At 39.7% G+C, this 19,879-nt stretch overlaps 1 protein-coding gene across 4 annotated transcripts in view; it reads right to left on the reverse strand.

Moving 5' to 3' along the window:
* The window catches only part of CHD2 (chromodomain helicase DNA binding protein 2), a 1,035,232-nt gene that overhangs the window by 264,977 nt on the left and 750,376 nt on the right, over positions 1-19,879 (reverse strand). For all 4 annotated transcript variants that reach the window (XM_053717628.1, XM_053717629.1, XM_053717630.1 and 1 more), the window contains 4 exons: positions 4,169-4,307; positions 3,676-3,826; positions 3,421-3,537; positions 3,197-3,322 (listed from right to left, as the gene is read on the reverse strand). In XM_053717628.1, coding sequence (XP_053573603.1) covers positions 3,197-3,322; positions 3,421-3,537; positions 3,676-3,826; positions 4,169-4,307 — 533 coding nt within the window. The remainder of the gene's footprint in view (positions 1-3,196; positions 3,323-3,420; positions 3,538-3,675; positions 3,827-4,168; positions 4,308-19,879) is intronic.

Raw genomic sequence — 19,879 nt, forward strand, 5'->3', positions numbered from 1 at the left:
GAATGGTTTCCATCTTGAACGATGGAACCCTTAGGAATTTGTTTAAGATTTTTAAGTCTAAGATTGGTCTGAAGGTTCCCTCTTTTTTGGGAACCACAAATAGATTTGAGTAAAACCCTTGTCCTTGTTCCGTTCGCGGAACTGGGTGGATCACTCCCATGACTAAGAGGTCTTGTACACATTGTAGAAATGCCTCTTTCTTTAACAGGTTTGTTGATAACCTTGACAGATGAAACCTCCCTTGTGGAGGAGAAGTTTTGAAATCCAGAAGGTATCCCTGAGATATAATCTCCAACGTCCAGGGATCCTGTACATCTCTTGCCCAAGCCTGGGCGAAGAGAGAAAGTCTGCCCCCCACTAGATCCGTCTCCGGATAGGGGGCCCTGTCTTCATGCTGTCTTAGGGGCGGAAGTAGGCTTTCTGGCCTGCTTGCCCTTGTTCCATGACTGGTTGCCTTTCCAACCCTGTCTGTAACGAGCAGTAGTTCCTTCCTGTTTTGGAGCGGAGGAAGTTGATGCTGCTCCTGCCTTGAAGTTACGAAAGGCACGAAAATTAGACTGTTTGGCCTTTGGTTTGGCCCTGTCCTGAGGAAGGGTGTGGCCCTTACCTCCCGTAATGTCAGCAATAATTTCCTTCAAGCCGGGCCCGAATAAGGTCTGCCCTTTGAAGGGAATGTTAAGTAGTTTAGACTTAGAAGTTACATCTGCTGACCAAGATTTAAGCCATAGCGCCCTGCGCGCCTGTATGGCGAATCCGGAATTTTTAGCCGTAAGTTTGGTTAAATGCACTACGGCATCTAAAACAAACGCATTAGCCAATTTAAGTGTTCTAACTTTGCTCAAAGTCTCGGCCAATGGTGCTGTGCGAATCGCCTCTTCCAGAGACTCAAACCAGAATGCCGCTGCAGCCGTGACAGGCGCAATGCATGCAAGAGGCTGCAATATAAAACCTTGTTGAACAAACATTTTCTTAAGGTAACCCTCTAATTTTTTATCCATTGGATCTGAGAAAGCACAGCTATCCTCCACTGGGATAGTGGTACGCTTGGCTAAAGTAGAAACTGCTCCCTCCACCTTAGGGACCGTCTGCCATAAGTCTCGTGTGGTGGCGTTTATAGGAAACATTTTTCTAAATATCGGAGGAGGGGAAAATGGCACACCGGGTCTATCCCACTCCTTACTAATAATTTCTGTAAGTCTTTTTGGTATAGGAAAAACATCAGTACACACCGGTACCGCCTAGTATCTATCCAACCTACATAATTTCTCTGGTATTGCCACCGTGTCGCAATCATTCAGAGCCGCTAACACCTCCCCTAGTAACACGCGGAGGTTCTCAAGCTTAAATTTAAAATTTGAAATTTCTGAATCCGGTCTCCCCGAATCAGAACCGTCACCGACAGAATGAAGCTCACCGTCCTCATGTTCTGCAAATTGTGACGCAGTATCAGACATGGCTCTCGTGTCATCAGCGCGCTCTGTCCTTAACCCAGAGCTGACGCGCTTGCCTCTTAACTCGGGCATATTGTATAATACTTCTTTCATAACATTAGCCATATCATGTAAAGTGATTTGTAAGGGCCTTGATGTACTCGGCGCCTCAATCTTACGCATCTCCCGAGCGGGAGACGCAGGTGCTGACACGTGAGGAGAGTTAGACGGCATAACTTCCCCCTCGTTGTCTGGTGATAAATTTTTAACCGGTACAGATTGATTTTTATTCAAAGTAATATCAATACAATTGGTACACATATTTCTATTGGGCTCCACATCGGCTTTTGAACATAATGAACAAGCAGATTCCTCTGTATCAGACATGTTTAAACAGACTTAGCAATGAAGCTAGCAAGCTTGGAAATCACTTTCAATAAGTTTACAAGCAATATAAAAAACGCTGCAGCGCTTTTAAAAACACAGTTGAATAATAAAGAAAAACTAATTCAGTTACAGTCAACAATTCTTACCGAGAAATGTATTAATTAGCAGAGGATTGCACCCATTAGCAAAAGGATGATTAACCCCTTAATACCCAAAAACGGATATCAAATTAAGATTAAACGCTTTTATCACAGTCAAACCACTGTCACAGATCTGCTGTGACTGATTACCTCCCTCAAAAACGAATTTTGAAGACCCCTGAGCTCTCTAGAGACGTCCTGGATCAAGGAGGAAGAAAACAGGAAGACTGTGCTAGAATTTTAACTGCGCAACAAGGCGCTAAAACAAGGTCCCTCCCACTCATATTACAACAGTAGGAGACCTGATATAACTGTTTCTATGCAGAAAATACGTTAGCCATGTGGAAAAAATCATGCCCAAAAAGATTTATCACCAAAGTACCTCACAAAACGAATAACATGCCAGAAAACTTTTTTTTTAAATAACATCTTGAATGTCATGCAAAGTTATCACTAAGCCTGCTACCAGTCGCTTCCACTGCAGATAAGGCTTAAACATAATTTCAGTATTAACAGCAATTTCTCAGTCAAATTCTAGTCCCTAGAAAATAACTCAACTGCGCATACATTTATCAGCCTGATACCAGTCACTACTACTGCATTTAAGGCTGTACTTACATCATATGGGTAACAGCAGTATTTTCTTAGTCAATTCCATTCCCAGAAAATAATGTACTGCACATACCTCATTTCCCCTCTTTCTGAAGTTACCCTACTCCTCAGAATGTCGAGAACAGCAAGCGGATCTTAGTTACGTCTCCTAAGATCATAGAAAAACGCAGGCAGATTCTTCTCCAAATACTGCCTGAGATATAAAAAACGGCACACTCCGGTGTCATTTTAAAATAACAAACTTTTGATTGAAGAATAATTAAGTAAACTCCAGCTCCTCTCGCGACCTCCTTCTTTGTTGAGGGTTGCAAGAGAATGACTGGATATGACATGTGAGGGGAGGAGCTATATAGCAGATCTGCTTGGGTGATCCTCTTGCAACTTCCTGTTGGGAAGGAGAATATATCCCATAAGTAATGGATGACCCGTGGACTGAACACACTTAACAAGAGAAATAAATTATGTTGTAAAACACACACACTAGATCACTGAATGAGGACACTTGAAGTTCTTATTTATTTAATGTCCTCCTAAGTTATTTGTTTAGGACTAGTGGAAATTTCCAGCCAAATAAAATGTATCTATTAAGAGGCTCCCTGGTATACAACAAAGGAACAATTGACTCACCTTGACTTCTCCCTCTTCAGAGAGGTTGTCAGAGTGCCTAGGAGAAGATAGGTCATTGCCATGCTCACTTTTCACCTTGGCAGCACCATCTTTCTTTGCACGTGGTCTCCTTTTCTTTGTTTTAATCTGCACACACAATCCGGAGTTTTAGCTATTAAGGATCACTACATAAAAAAATAAACTATTTTTAACTATGAATTTAATATGTTTAACTGTTTCTCTACCTCATCTCCTTGACCGTCTTTTTTTTCCATTATTTTTTTAAGAAGTTTAAGCAAATAATCTGCTCTACTCTGCAAATGCTTGGCTTGAGGTTTCTTCTCATTTTCCACAGGCAAGATCTAGAAGAAGAAAAAAACAGAAATGATGCACACACAAAACAATTATCACTGTAAAGCTATTTTAGAATGAAATCTGTAACTAGTTCTAGATAGTGTTCATAATTTTTATACCACTTACAATTATGAAAAATGTATTACCTTTTCAGTTAACTTAAGTTCTGGGTCATTTTTAATGAGTTCCCAATTTCCATAACCATGTTCTAAAATCCCCAGAAGCAAGCGGGAATCCTCTTCTACTTCCCAGGGAACATCAAAATTGGCAGCTTTTACCCGACATGCCAATTTAAATCTAAAACATGATAGAAAAAAATATATATTTTAACTTTATGTTACAAGGAGTACTACCTGTAAAGTCAATTCAGACTGCAGGTTTAAAATCCTACAATCACCATAAGCAGCATACATCAAACCCTGAATGGGGTGCCCATAGTTGCAGAATGTTGTTGAGCAAAACACTTTCACATTTATTTTACCCTGATCCGAGTACTACTGGCTGAGAGTGAAACAAGAAACCCCACAACAGTCTGGCGAGAAACTGGGCAGCAGTACAAATATTCTCTGAGATTCTGATCTAGTTTATGGACAAACCTGGCGTAAGGCAACTATCTGAAACAGGTGAAAATTAACTCACATTTTCTTTTCCTCTGGGTTGGTTGGAATTGATTTAAAGAGGATCTCAAAATCTTCTTTATGCTGAATTATTGTTTTCACATTCACCTGGACACCAGAGATTTTAATTGTCGGCCCCCTCCTTTTGCCAGGACCTTTTCCTAACATAGAAAAAAGGGTTAAGGAAATGTATAGAGGTATTATTTTTTTATTAATGCGTCAAATTATTCACTGAATTGCAAAAGATTAGAATGCACAATACATGTTTTGAAAGTATTTAAAACCATCCCTTTGTTAGAAAATAAACCAAAATGAATGTTTACCTCATACATTTCTATGTTAATGAAAGACCAAGAGCCATCACATGTGGGATTAAACCCCAACCATCTAGGAGGAGGCAAAACACCCAACATACCAAACCTTTAATCCCACCCACTCCCCTGTACAACTGTAACATATCTCAGCCTAATGTCACTATCCCTTTAAGACTGCCTTTTCTGATTCTGACACTCATGCTGTTTTGGGCAGTATTTACATTCAGCTTGCCTGTCTGATTAATCATTCATGCACCTGATTCCCTCAGCCTCTTTTTAAGCCTTCTCAGGTCTAATGTGCTTTGCATTAACTTTGAAGTTGTGATCCTGAACAACAGAGATCTGTGACTGTTTCCTGCATGAATTCTACCAAGTTATTCAAGCTACAGCCTTTCCTATTTCCTATGCTTAAAATCATCAAAACGCAAGTATCCAAATAATTCCATTTTGTTAACTGGACACTGCTACTTAAACTCAGAACTTTATTATAAATCAAGTATACTTTTGGTTATCATTCACTCTCTAATTATTACAACAGCATCTTACTCAGAAATGTATAACTATTCTCTGCTACAAGTTATCATAGCTGAAATATCATTCTACAAATATGTTAACATATTCAGAACTCTGCATCTATGTGTTCAGTTAAAAGCTTTCATGTGATTCTCCAATATATGCACAAACAGTAATTGATGCCTAAAACTTGCAACTTGACTATCACCTGTGCTACTCTGCTTATTACTGACATACAGCTATATATAATATTATGTACTGTGAACCTGCAACAAACCTTAGTTTGCATATATATGCACAAACAGTAATTAATGCCTAAAACTAATATTATGTACTGTGAACCTGCAACAAACCTTAGTTTGCATATATATGCACAAACAGTAATTAATGCCTAAAACTTGCAACTTGTCTATCACCTGTGCTGCTCTGCTTAATTCTGACATACAACTCTATATAATATTATGTACTGTGAACCTGCAACAAACCTTAGTTTGCATCTAAGTGTCAATCTTCTACCAGTTTACTCTGAAGCCTGAACATTCCACATTGCTATATTTTTCTCTCATTGAATCCTGCAGCTACTCCTATTAACTAACTATAAGTCACAGTGAAGCCAGAATATATTGTATACAAATGTTGCACTCTCCATGAATTCTACAATAACTTCTAGCAGCTATGAATCACAGAATATCATCTATCCCCGTCCAGGATACTCTTCCTCGGGTCAGGGGTCGGTGTCTTCAAATCCCTACCACTGCCCCGAGGGTCTGTGTCCTGAGCGCATGTACATCAGAACATGACAACAACATATGGTCAAATTTCATAAAAGTATGCAAAAAAAAGGAAATGCTTTACAAATTTGCTCAAAGAAAGCCCAATTCTTGAAGGCCAGAGAAGTAGCAACTGCTGGAATAAGCAGTTATGTACTTGGGAGGGATTTGATAGGGTCTTCCCGTAACCATTGCAATCAAGGCCCTAAGATAACAGCTGAGGCTTTCTGATCCATGCAAGGTCAACAGAAATTAAGAAAAAAGAAAAGCCTACAATTATTTGCGTCTTTAAAATAAAATATGAATGCGCTCACAACATCTAGTTTGTGAAGCAGGGGATACTTAACACAATTTCTTTCTTTCAAGATTCAGATAGAGCATGCAATTTTAAGCAACTTACCAATTTACTCTTATTTAGCCACCAATCAGCAAGCGCTACCCAGGTTCTGAATCAAAAATGGGCCGGCTCTTAAGTTTACATTCTTACTTTTTCAAATAAAGATAACAAAAGAACGAAGAAAATATAATAGGAGTAAATCAGAAAGTTGCTTACAATTGCATGCTCCATCTGAATCATTAAAAAAATTGGGTTTAATATCCCTTTAAGAGTTTTTGGTAGCTGGACATAATAATGAAACCACAATTTACTGATTGATATTATCTGAAGATACTACCTTCAAAAGAAAAAAAAATTGTTGTCTTGCAGAACCACCTTATCCTGATGAAAAATTAGCTAACTGTTCAGACACTCCGGTGGCTGAGGGAATGGCCAAAAGAACCTTCCAAGAGAACAGTTGAAACTCAATACCATGCACAGGTTGAAATGGTGGGGCCTAAAGGACTCGTAAAACCAGATTAAGATTCCAAGAATGAGTAGCTGGTGAAAAAACTGAAATGATTCTGATCAATGCCTGAACAAAGGTCTAAATATCAGCAAGCTTAGCAAAATTTTTGTGATACAAAACAGATAAAGCCAGTATCTGACCCTCTGGCAGATAAACCTTTTTCCAGACTGTTCTTTAAGAAGTGTAGCACTCTAGGAATCCTAAAGGAATTCCAGTGAGGTTCCTTAGAAGCACATCAAGATAAAAAAAGGTTTTTCAAACCTTGTGCTATATATGCCTAGAAACAAGCTACCTTGTCTGAATCAAATTATTAATGATTTGATCAGGTAGCCAATTTTTGACCAGAACTAAGCATTCAATCGCCATCCCGTTAAACTTAGCGCATTGATAGCCTGATGAAAAAGTGTCTTATGAAAGAAGATCTTTTCTGGGTGGAAGATGCCAGAGGTGGGCAAGAGGACAGATCTGATCTGTTATCAAGTCCTGCAATGCCTGTTTGATCCTGGCTATCACTATGGATAGCAACAAAAATGGAGAAAATATATAAATGAGTTGAACAACCAGGGAATTACCAAGGCATCTGAATATCACTAGATTTTCACAATAGCGGTGGAAACTTGTGATTCAAGCGAAAGGCCATCAGATCTATATCCGGCGTGCCCTACAAATACCTCATGGATCAGAAACCATTTCCCCAGGTGAAGGTACTGGCGACTGAGCAAGCCCACTTCCCACCTGTTCACTCCTGGAATGTGAAAAGCTGGGATCATGCAATGATTGCATTCTGCCCAAGTGATAATGGGGCCACTTCCCCAAGTCCTGCCTTGGTGAAGGAGGTCATTGTCCTGTCTGAGGGTGGGCCAAGTCTGGAGAGTCCTGAAAACTGTGCAGAGTTACAGAATATTTGTTGATAGCCACTCCACTTTAAGGAGACTAAACTCATTGCACCCTCTGGAACCCCCAGACTGCACCCAAAACTATCAGGTTCACATATGTGGAGATAAGCACCGACATTGGCTAAAGAAAGGACTCTACCCTGAATGAGACTGGTGAGTCTGCCATTGGGTCAGTGATTGCCTTGTATTGTAGTCGGAGGATTGTCAGAGAAAGGTCCTTGTAATCTTCATTCCACTGATGCAGCATCCACAACTGGAGGTCGCAGGTGGAATCTGGCAAATGTAACTGCATCTGAAGCTGCAGCCATAAGGCCCACAACTTCCATGCATTTAGCCAGTGAAGGAAGGGGATTGTTTTGGAGAAGAGCACATATACTTTGTAGCTTGAGTCTGCATGGAGCTGCCAGAGAGTCTCATGAACACAATCTAATATGTACCCCACAAAGGATAGGTAGGATCGATAGTAGCTGAAGAACCTACTGTGTGTGATCCCTTGCCAACTGGGAGAATATAGCTCCTAGAACTTTTGTAAAGAGACTGGGCGCAGTTGCCAGAGCAAATTGAAGTGCCATAAATTGATAATGCCTGTTTAGGAAGGCAAATCTCAGGAACTAGACATGATCCCTGTGAATAAGGATATGTAAATAGGTATTGTTTAAGTCAATGGAAGACATAAATTAACACTCCAGCACTAAAGTAGGCACTTTCAGATGTTCTAGTGTTTTGAGATCCAAAATTGGCCAAAAGCACCTTCCTATTTTAGGATTTTGAACAGGCTGGAGTAGAACCAGATTAATTTACAGAAATGGAATGGGAGTGATCACTCCCATCACTTTCAGGTCCTTTACAGAAGCCTAGACAGCTTGTAGGAACTCGTGGCACATGAGACAGAAGGAATCTATCTTGAAGAGTTCTTTGAAAACCAATTTGGTATCCTTGAAAAAAACAATTTATGCTTACCTGATAAATTATTTCAAATTCAGAATGACGACAGTCCCTAGGGCTCCATAATATGTAGGATATAAATCCCGCCACTAGCAGGCGACCAAGAACCCATAAGAGCTTAAATTTCCTGCCATCTCGAATCTCTATTTAGTTCAACGTATAGTCAAGCAGAGAATAGTAAACATATAGGTAGGAAAGACAAAGCAGGGTCTATAGAGGTGCCAATTAGTACTGTTGCCTAACCCTTGTCAAGGTCATCATGTAAAAACTAAAGAATTCTAGGAACCCTAAAGGAATACCAAGAAAAACCTCTGGAAGAGCACATTTCAAAATATGCCCTCAAGATTTTGTTATTTTTTTTGTGCAACAGGTTTTCTGGCTTGAATCAGTGTGTCAATAACTGACCCAGAGATACCTCTATGTTTTAAAATTAGGCATTCAACCTTCACACAGTTAAACTTAGAGATTTGACATCCTGATGGAAAAGAGGCCCTTGAGACAACAGATCTTGTTCTTACAGGAAGCAGTCATGGAGATTAGGACATTTGCCCATGATCTGAATACCATGTTCTGTGGGGCCAGGCTGGAGCAATCAATATTACTGAAGCAGATTCCTGCTTGATTCAAGCAATTACTCTTGGAAGTAGAACAAACTGAGGAAACAGGTACGCTAGATGAAAGTTCCATGGACACTACCTGTTGGATTAAAGGGTCACTCAAGTTAAAATTAAACTTTCATGATTCAGAGCATGCAATTTTAAACAACTTTCCAATTTACTTCCTTAAACAAAATGTCCACAGTCTTTTTATATTTACATTTTTCGAATCACCAGCTCCTACTGAGCATATGCAAAAATTCACAGAATATACATATATGCATTTCTGATTGGCTGATGGGTGTCACATGATACAGCAGGAGTGGAGAAAGACATAATTGAAATTTGTCAGAAAAAAAATCTACTACTTATATGAAGTTCAGACAGTGCGATTGCATTGTCTTTTTATTATGCATTTGTGGATTATGTAAATCTACTCTGTTTACTGGTCCTTTAAGGGTAAAATTGTGTAAATGGTTTTAACTTGAAAGTGGGAACTCTGACAAACTTTTTTAGAGTTTTCAAATCTAAAATGGCTCTAAAAGTCCCTTCCTTCTATGGGACAATAAACAGAATGTAGTAAAACCCTTGACCCTGTTGAGACATAGGTACTGGGATAATTACTCCCATGTCCTCTAAATCCTGAACACATTGCAGAAAGTCAGCGCCCTTCCCAGGTTTTTGGGGACATGAGACATATGGAATCGTTTCTGGAGTAGGTATTGCACAAAAACCTATCCTGTAACCCTGGGGTATGATGTTTATGACCCAGGGGTCCTGGACTGACTGGAACCAGGCCTTCTGAAAAAGACCCATTCTGCCTCCTACCAGACGAGATTATGGTCTGGGGGCTGTACCTTCAGGCAGAGTTGGGGTTGGTGTTGCACTTCTTGTTCTTTGCCCGGGAAGAATCAGGCTTTCATGCCGGCTTGGATAGCTCAGACCTCTGAGAAGAGGAGGACTTCTGATCTCCTGAAGGGATGAAAGAAACAAATCCGATTACCTGGTCTGTTCTTTCCCTTGGATTTCTTGTCCTGAGGAAGAAAAGATCCTTAACCACCAGTAACAGTATTAATAATTAAGTCCAAGTCAGAACCAAATGTAATCTTCCCTTAAAGGAAAGAGACATCAGCCTATTTTTTTAAACAACATCTGCTGATCATTATTTTAATCATAATGCCCTTCTTGCAATTACTGCCATAGACATGTTCTTGACATCAATCTTGATGATGTCCATTACTGTGTCACATATAAAGTGCTTTAATTCTGGAGATCCTCAGCATTGGATTTGTCAGCAACCATATTGTATAGAGAATCACACCAGAGGGCGCCTGCCATAGCCACACAGGTGATAGACACTGCTGGTTTAAGCAGAAGACCTGTCTGAAAGGAAGAGTTTCTCAGGACAGACTCCATTTTTGCGGTCCACTGGATCCCTGAAAGAGGTGCTATCCTCCATGGGGATGGTAGTGCGTTTGGCAAGAGTGGAAATAACTCCAACCATAGTTATGATTTCCTATAATTTCACGCTATAAAAATGGGTACATTCTCTTAAATCTGGAAGAAAAGAGAAAAAGGAATACCAGGTTTTCTCTATTCTTATCTATATAGTCCGAAACCAAATCTTAAACCTGAAATACCTCTGGAACCGTAGGAGGAGGTTTGTAAACAACATTTAACTGATTTACAGGCTGGTTTTAAATACCCAGAGTTTGGAGTACCTCAAGCAACAAGGTGCAAATATGTTACACCTTAAATCTGAAAGCATTGTCAAATTCAGGGTCAGGGTCCTGTTCACCAGAACACACGTCCCCATCTGAACTGAATGATTTTGAGTCCTCAGAGTCAGAGCTCTGAAGCAGAACAGGAATTTGAGGCAGAGGGGAAGGAGTTTGCATGTTCACATCAAGAGAGTGAGGTAAACCCAGATTTGCATTTATGCATACTTGGCATGGGGATAGCCGCTAGCTATCTGCCATTACCCTGTGCAAATGATCTTTAAACGGAGGAGTAAAGTCAGTAGAGGCTCCCTGAGTAATATACACAGGACATAATTCCTTAGAGGAAGTAGAGGTATGCGGCTCATTTGCATGTAGAAAATGAGGTACACAACTATTGCAAAGTTGATTAACCTGGTATACTGGAACAGATTTGCAACACAGACATAAAATATGTACAGGGAGAGGTGTCTGTAGGACCCTCTTTCATAGTGTTTGACATAGCTTCAGTGGGGACAGATTCCCTGCGTTCCATATTGAGCAAAAACTCACAGTATAGCAGAGTATAAAAAAAGCAGTCATACTGTGGTAAAAAGAAATGGTAGAGAGTCTCTACACTAGCCAATTTACCCCCCTGGTACCTGCAAAGTAGTAATAGGGTAAGGTAATACCTAGGCCTTGAGAGATAACTTTACTAAGAAAATGCCCCTAAGTGACCCCCCTGGCAGCTCCTGCTTGGGTACTCGCCCCCTCCAGTGACAGGATCAGTGTTAGATTCAGTATTCTGAAGAAAAAAAAACACTGACTGATGCTCCAGAGTGAAAAGGAAAAGACGGTGAAGAGGAGGGGGTGGGGCTACCGCCCAGAACCATACCAGTGCCTCAGAGTGGTTTAAAATAAAGGTTTTGAAGTAGAAGTACACAAAGACATTAATACACTGCTACCCAAGTTAACTAAATTGTCTATGAGGGAACCACTGATTGCTTTTTTCTTAAAGGGCCATACACCCATTTAAAAAAAAAAAAAATCTTAAAATGGGGTCATAGGGCTGCCAAAGGTTCCAAGAGGTGCCAGTGGTCTTAGAGTGCCAACCTTGAGTGATGTAGGGCAGTTAAGGACATCATTTGGGCAAACAAGTATGCCAGTAGGAGGACAGTCCCCTGGCTATGCTGAACCTATGTCAGAGTAGCTTCTAATAGCCTCTGGGCTGTGTGTGTGCTGTGGTAAGTGACTTACCTGAAGTAGCACCCCTCCATCAACTTACCAGTCAGCAAACTGCAGCAGTATCCAGTAGAGAGCCATCAAATGCTTATACAAGTACAGCGGGGGATATCTGAGGAAATACCTTTATGCCACAGGAGGAGGGCTAAGGGAAAAGTCCCCGAGACGCCTGAGGGTAGTTATTGCTGAAATCCCTAAGGAGATAATGGTGCACATAACAGGTTATTTCTATGCCCCTGTATCATTCAGCTTGCTGGAAACCTTCTCTTTCTTCTTTGTGAATGATATGTCCAAGGGATAAAGTGTCTCACATTTGTCTGAGCTCCCAGACATTAATCCATAAGCAAGTAGCTGTAACACCTCTATTCTCAAACTTCTCCTAGGAGGCAAGGAACAAAAGTGAATAGAGATAGAAGGGAATTCAATCTCTTGTGTGGGTTCTTGGCCTCATCCTAGTGGCGGGAATTAGGTCCCACATGTTATGGAGCCCTATGGACTATCATCATTTTACAAATTATGTTTAACACACAAGTATCTTAAATCAACTTTTTCCAGGTCTCCTGAAAAATGTTCAATCTGAGGGCTTTGATGAGGGAGCTAATCTGGCTACTTTGTTTGGACTTAGACCAGGAAGAGCTGGGCTCCTAAGGGGTCTTGGAAGAGGGTCTTGTAAGTAGATGTGGAGGAAGACTGACTCTTGGGCTGATTTAGCCTTTAGCTTTTTTATCTTGTGGCAGGAAAGCTCCCTCATGTGACTGTTGCAATAATCGCATCTACGACTTGTCCAAAACAGGACCTTCCCCTTAAAGAGACATAAAACAGGTTGAGATCTGTGCATATCCTAAAAGGGCTAATTAATTAAAAATAGTTTGCATACAAAAATTTTTACAAAATGTTGGCAAGTATTTTAAAATAATTTTCAAAAATAAGCAAAATCAATTACATAGCTAAGCTGCCTGGAAAAGCCAACTCCAGGTCCCCTTATCAGTGTTTAGACACAGGCATTGAAATTCAACTCTTCACAGCATCTAGGCATGCTCCAGCAGATAATCACTATGCATTTTTGCATTCTACCAAAGCAACAATAGATATAGAGATAGCAATAGAAAAAATGTGTGGGGGGAGTTAGAGCTTTAAAATTCAGAAAATAAAAATAAAGGGTTAATGGTGAGGCACTGCAGTATACATTTGCAGGTAAAGTAATTAAAGTACATATTATATTTTGTCTCTATCCCAACTTGTTTTATGTCCCTTTAAAAGGAAGAGATAAAAGTCTGTTCTTAGACACAATGTCTGCAGACCAAGACTTAAACCAAAAAGCTAGTCAACAACCATTCCAACACTTTTCACATTGATTTCCACAGATGCATCACAAATAAAGCGGTTTGCAATCCTGACCATTTTCAAGTTATCCTGGATTTCCAGCAGGGAAGCTTCTTTACAAATAAGGTGGGAGAGTATGTCACAACAGACCGCTGACAGCGGGCCTAAATATAAAGACCATCAGCTAAAAGAATCCGATGTGAAAGCCTTCAAGCTTCCGACCAATGGGATCCTTAAACAAGGTGCTATCTTCTAAAGGAATTGAAGTCCGCTTGGCAAGTGTGGATATTGCTCCATCCCCCTTTGGGATAGTTTACCATTCCTCCAATTTTGCAGAGGGGGTGCAAAAAGATGTTCTTAAACCTAGAGGAGGGAACAAAGGGAACCCCAAGTTTGTTCCATTACTTTGTAATCAGTTAATTAACCCAGGCATTGGGAAGACTGCAGTAATGGGAATCCCTTCTGCCCAAAGCCAGTAAAGATCCAATGCACCCCTCTTCTCTGCAGGGTACTTAGATGGATCTCCTGAGGGATGTATCTGATGAGCTCAAGGTCTGTGAAGAATCAACTTCTGCCCTTGCATGCACCTACAATTAATGGCTGGAGGCCTGAGAGCAATCAACTCAGAAATAGATGGTCTGTCTTACGTGTTCCGGCTCACATTGCCTTAATCATAGACAATGTATGATTAAGGCCATGTAAGCTGAAAAGCGTACAATAGTCCTTCCTATCTGTCATGGAAGTTTTATTAATTTTATTATGTATTCAATATCTTTGATAAAGATGCTGTTTTTTGTTTTGTTTTTTTACTCGCTGGTGCTGCTTGTGTATATTTTGCATTATTTCTAGCTAGCGTTCTGGCACAGAGGTCTCTCCTGTTTATTGTCTGCAGGCATGTCGTGCAGCAAAGCTTGATTATTGGATTGTTGTGAGAGGAGGAGCAGTTGTGAGTTTGCACACTCCCCAATTATCCCAGTATTTGTTTGTAGCCATGGGGACAGATCGGCAGTTAATTATTGGAAGTGGCAGTTAAGTGAGGACCCAGACAGTGTTTAACATGGACACAGATCATCAGGATATATGGTGAGAAGCTGGAGAGAGATCCACTGGTAAACAAAGACCCAGGCCATGCCTAGGTGGAATGATTATGTGGAGATAGATCTGTATGAAGACCACTAATACATAGTATTTACAGCCTGATCTAGCTACTATTATCCTTTACATGGCGCTTTGTATCAAATTGGATGTGCTACTTCGTTAATGCTGATAATAAGTGACTTTATCAACAACTGTATGAATTACTATTAAATTGAGTAATACATTTAGGTTTATGCCTAATATCATTGTTTCTTGCTCTCTTAGAGAATAAAGAATTCCTATAAACTGCTCTCACCTTATTGAATTGCTTGGTAATAGCATCAGATTTATATCCCTTTTCCATTAATATTTCTTAAAAATTTTAAATTCTCTAATAAAGTAATCCTCTCTATTACAATTATGTTTCAAGTTACAAAATTGACTGTACGTGAAATTGTCCAGCCATCTCAGATGATGGTTGCCTGTACCGTCAATATAACTTGTCAACCTTCTTAAAGAAGGTATTAAAGCATACCTTTATTCATTAATCCCATTACAGCGAAAAATCTAAGAAGCCCACTCTATTAGCATTAATATGATGTGAAAAAACATAATTTATGTAAGAACTTACCTGATAAATTCATTTCTTTCATATTAGCAAGAGTCCATGAGCTAGTGACGTATGGGATATACATTCCTACCAGGAGGGGCAAAGTTTCCCAAACCTCAAAATGCCTATAAATACACCCCTCACCACACCCACAAATCAGTTTAACGAATAGCCAAGAAGTGGGGTGATAAGAAAAAAGTGCGAAAGCATATAAAATAAGGAATTGGAATAATTGTGCTTTATACAAAAAAATCATAACCACCACAAAAAAGGGTGGGCCTCATGGACTCTTGCTAATATGAAAGAAATGAATTTATCAGGTAAGTTCTTACATAAATTATGTTTTCTTTCATGTAATTAGCAAGAGTCCATGAGCTAGTGACGTATGGGATAATGACTACCTAAGATGTGGATCTTTCCACGCAAGAGTCACTAGAGAGGGAGGGATAAAATAAAGACAGCCAATTCCTGCTGAAAATAATCCACACCCAAAATAAAGTTTAATGAAAAACATAAACAGAAGATTCAAACTGAAACCGCTGCCTGAAGTACTTTTCTACCAAAAACTGCTTCAGAAGAAGAAAATACATCAAAATGGTAGAATTTAGTAAAAGTATGCAAAGAGGACCAAGTTGCTGCTTTGCAAATCTGATCAACCGAAGCTTCATTCCTAAACGCCCAGGAAGTAGAAACTGACCTAGTAGAATGAGCTGTAATCCTTTGAGGCAGAGTTTTACCCGACTCGACATAGGCATGATGAATTAAAGATTTCAACCAAGATGCCAAAGAAATGGCAGAAGCTTTCTGGCCTTTTCTAGAACCGGAAAAGATAACAAATAGACTAGAAGTCTTTCTGAAAGACTTAGTAGCTTCAACATAATATTTCAAAGCTCTAACAACATCCAAAGAATGCAACGATTTCTCCTTAGAATTCTTAGGATTAGGACATAATGAAGGAACCACAATTTCTCTACTAATGTTGTTGGAATTCACAACTTTAGGTAAAAATTCAAAAGAAGTTCGCAACACTGCCTTATCCTGATGAAAAATCAGAAAAGGAGACTAACAAGAAAGAGCAGATAATTCAGAGACTCTTCTGGCAGAAGAGATCGCCAAAAGGAACAAAACTTTCCAAGAAAGTAATTTAATGTCCAATGAATGCATGGGTTCAAAAGGAGGAGCTTGAAGAGCCCCCAGAACCAAATTCAAACTCCAAGGAGGAGAAATTGACTTAATGACAGGTTTGATACGAACCAAAGCTTCTACAAAACAATGAATATCAGGAAGATTAGCAATCTTTCTGTGAAAAAGAACAGAAAGAGCAGAGATTTGTCCTTTCAAAGAACTTGCGGACAAACTTATCTAAACCATCCTGAAGAAACTGTAAAATTCTCGGAATTCTAAAAGAATGCCAAGAAAAATGATGAGAAAGACACCAAGAAATATAAGTCTTCCAGACTCTATAATATATCTCTCTAGATACAGATTTACGAGCCTGTAACATAGTATTAATCACAGAGTCAGAGAAACCTCTTTGACCAAGAATCAAGCGTTCAATCTCCATACCTTTAAATTTAAGGATTTGAGATCCTGATGGAAAAAAGGACCTTGCGACAGAAGGTCTGGTCTTAACGGAAGAGTCCACGGATGGCAAGAGGCCATCCGGACAAGATCCGCATACCAAAACCTGTGAGGCCATGCTGGAGCTACCAGCAGAACAAACAAGCATTCCTTCAGAATCTTGGAGATTACTCTTGGAAGAAGAACTAGAGGCGGAAAGATATAGGCAGGATGATACTTCCAAGGAAGTGATAATGCATCCACTGCCTCCACCTGAGGATCCCGGGATCTGGACAGATACCTGGGAAGTTTCTTGTTTAGATGAGACGCCATCAGATCTATTTCTGGAAGTTCCCACATTTGAACAATCTGAAGAAATACCTCTGGGTGTAGAGACCATTCGCCCGGATGCAACGTTTGGCGACTGAGATAATCCGCTTCCCAATTGTCTATACCTGGGATATGAACCGCAGAGATTAGACAGGAGCTGGATTCCGCCCAAACCAGAATTCGAGATACTTCTTTCATAGCCAGAGGACTGTGAGTCCCTCCTTGATGATTGATGTATGCCACAGTTGTGACATTGTCTGTCTGAAAACAAATGAACGATTCTCTCTTCAGAAGAGGCCAAGACTGAAGAGCTCTGAAAATTGCACGGAGTTCCAAAATATTGATCGGTAATCTCACCTCCTGAGATTCCCAAACTCCTTGTGCCGTCAGAGATCCCCACACAGCTCCCCAACCTGTAAGACTTGCATCTGTTGAAATTACAGTCCAGGTCGGAAGAACAAAAGAAGCCCCCTGAATTAAACGATGGTGATCTGTCCACCACGTTAGAGAGTGTCGTACAATCGGTTTTAAAGATATTAATTGAGATATCTTTGTGTAATCCTTGCACCATTGATTCAGCATACAGAGCTGAAGAGGTCGCATGTGAAAACGAGCAAAGGGGATCGCGTCCGATGCAGCAGTCATAAGACCTAGAATTTCCATGCATAAGGCTACCGAAGGGAATGATTGAGACTGAAGGTTTCGACAAGCTGAAATCAATTTTAGACGTCTCTTGTCTGTCAAAAACAGAGTCATGGACACTGAATCTATCTGGAACCCTAAAAAGGTTACCCTTGTCTGAGGAATCAATGAACTTTTTAGTGAATTGATCCTCCAACCATGATCTTGAAGAAACAACACAAGTCGATTCGTATGAGATTCTGCTAAATGTGAAGACTGAGCAAGTACCAAGATATCGTCCAAATAAGGAAATACCACAATACCCTGTTCTCTGATTACAGACAGAAGGGCACTGAGAACCTTTGTAAAAATTCTTGGAGCTGTAGCTAGGCCAAACGGCAGAGCCACAAACTGGTAATGCTTGTCCAGGAAAGAGAATCTCAGAAACTGATAATGATCTGGATGAATCGGAATATGCAGATATGCATCCTGTAAATCTATTGTGGACATATAATGCCCTTGCTGAACAAAAGGCAAGATAGTCCTTACAGTTACCATTTTGAACGTTGGTATCCTTACATAACGATTCAATATTTTTAGATCCAGAACTGGTCTGAAAGAATTCTCCTTCTTTGGTACAATGAAGAGATTCAAATAAAACCCCAGCCCCTGTTCCAGAACTGGAACTGGCATAATTACTCCAGCCAACTCTAGATCTGAAACACATTTCAGAAATGCTTGAGCTTTCACTGGATTTACTGGGACACGGGAAAGAAAAAAATCTCTTTGCAGGAGGTCTTATCTTGAAACCAATTCTGTACCCTTCTGAAACAATGTTCTGAATCCAAAGATTGTTTACAGAATTGATCCAAATTTCTTTGAAAAAACGTAATCTGCCCCCTACCAGCTGAGCTGGAATGAGGGCCGCACCTTCATGTGGACTTAGAAGCTGGCTTTGCTTTTCTAGAAGGCTTGGATTTATTCCAGACTGGAGATGGTTTCCAAACTGAAATTGCTCCTGAGGATGAAGGATCAGGCTTTTGTTCTTTGTTGAAATGAAAGGAACGCAAACGATTATTAGCCCTGTTTTTACCCTTAGATTTTTTATCCTGTGGTAAAAAAGTTCCTTTCCCACCAGTAACAGTTGAGATAATAGAATCCAACTGAGAACCAAATAATTTGCTACCCTGGAAATAATGGAAAGTAGAGTCGATTTAGAAGACATATCAGCATTCCAAGTTTTAAGCCATAAAGCTCTTCTAGCTAAAATAGCTAGAGACATAAACCTGACATCAACTCTGATAATATCAAAAATGGCATCACAGATAAAATTATTAGCATGTTGAAGAAGAATAATAATATTATGAGAATCATGATCTATTACTTGTTGCGCTAAAGTTTCCAACCAAAAAGTTGAAGCTGCAGCAACATCAGCCAATGATATAGCAGGTCTAAGAAGATTACCTGAACACAGATAAGCTTTTCTTAGAAAGGATTCAATTTTCCTATCTAAAGGATCCTTAAACGAAGTACCATCTGACGTAGGAATAGTAGTACGTTTAGCAAGGGTAGAAATAGCCCCATCAACTTTAGGGATTTTGTCCCAAAATTCTAATCTGTCAGACGGCACAGGATATAATTGCTTAAAACGTTTAGAAGGAGTAAATGAATTACCCAAATTATTCCATTCTCTGGAAATTACTTCAGAAATAGCACCAGGAACAGGAAAAACTTCTGGAATAACCACAGGAGATTTAAAGACCTTATCTAAACGTTTACATTTAGTATCAAGAGGACCAGAATCCTCAATTTCTAAAGCAATTAGTACTTCTTTAAGTAAAGAACGAATAAATTCCATTTTAAATAAATATGAAGATTTATCAGCATCAACCTCTCAGACAGAATCCTCTGAACCAGAAGAGTCATTAGAATCAGAATGATGATGTTCATTTAAAAATTCATCTGTATAAAGAGAAGTTTTAAAAGATTTGTTATGTTTACTAGAAGGAGGAATAACAGACATAGCCTTCTTGATGGATTCAGAAACAAAATCTCTTATGTTATCAGGAACACTCTGAACATTAGATGTTGATGGAACTGCAACAGGTAATGGTACATTACTAAAGGAAATATTATCTGCATTAACAAGTTTGTCATGACAATTAATACAAACAACAGCTGGAGGAACAGCTACCAAAAGTTTACAGCAGATACACTTAGCTTTGGTAGTTCCAGCACCAGACAGCGATTTTCCTGAAGTATCTTCTGACTCAGATGCAACGTGAGACATCTTGCACTATGTAAGAGAAAAAACAACATATAAAGCAAAATTGATCAAATTCCTTAAATGACAGTTTCAGGAATGGGAAAAAATGCCACGGAACAAGCTTCTAG

The sequence above is a fragment of the Bombina bombina genome, chromosome 6, assembly GCF_027579735.1.
Source record: "Bombina bombina isolate aBomBom1 chromosome 6, aBomBom1.pri, whole genome shotgun sequence".
NCBI lineage: Eukaryota > Metazoa > Chordata > Amphibia > Anura > Bombinatoridae > Bombina > Bombina bombina.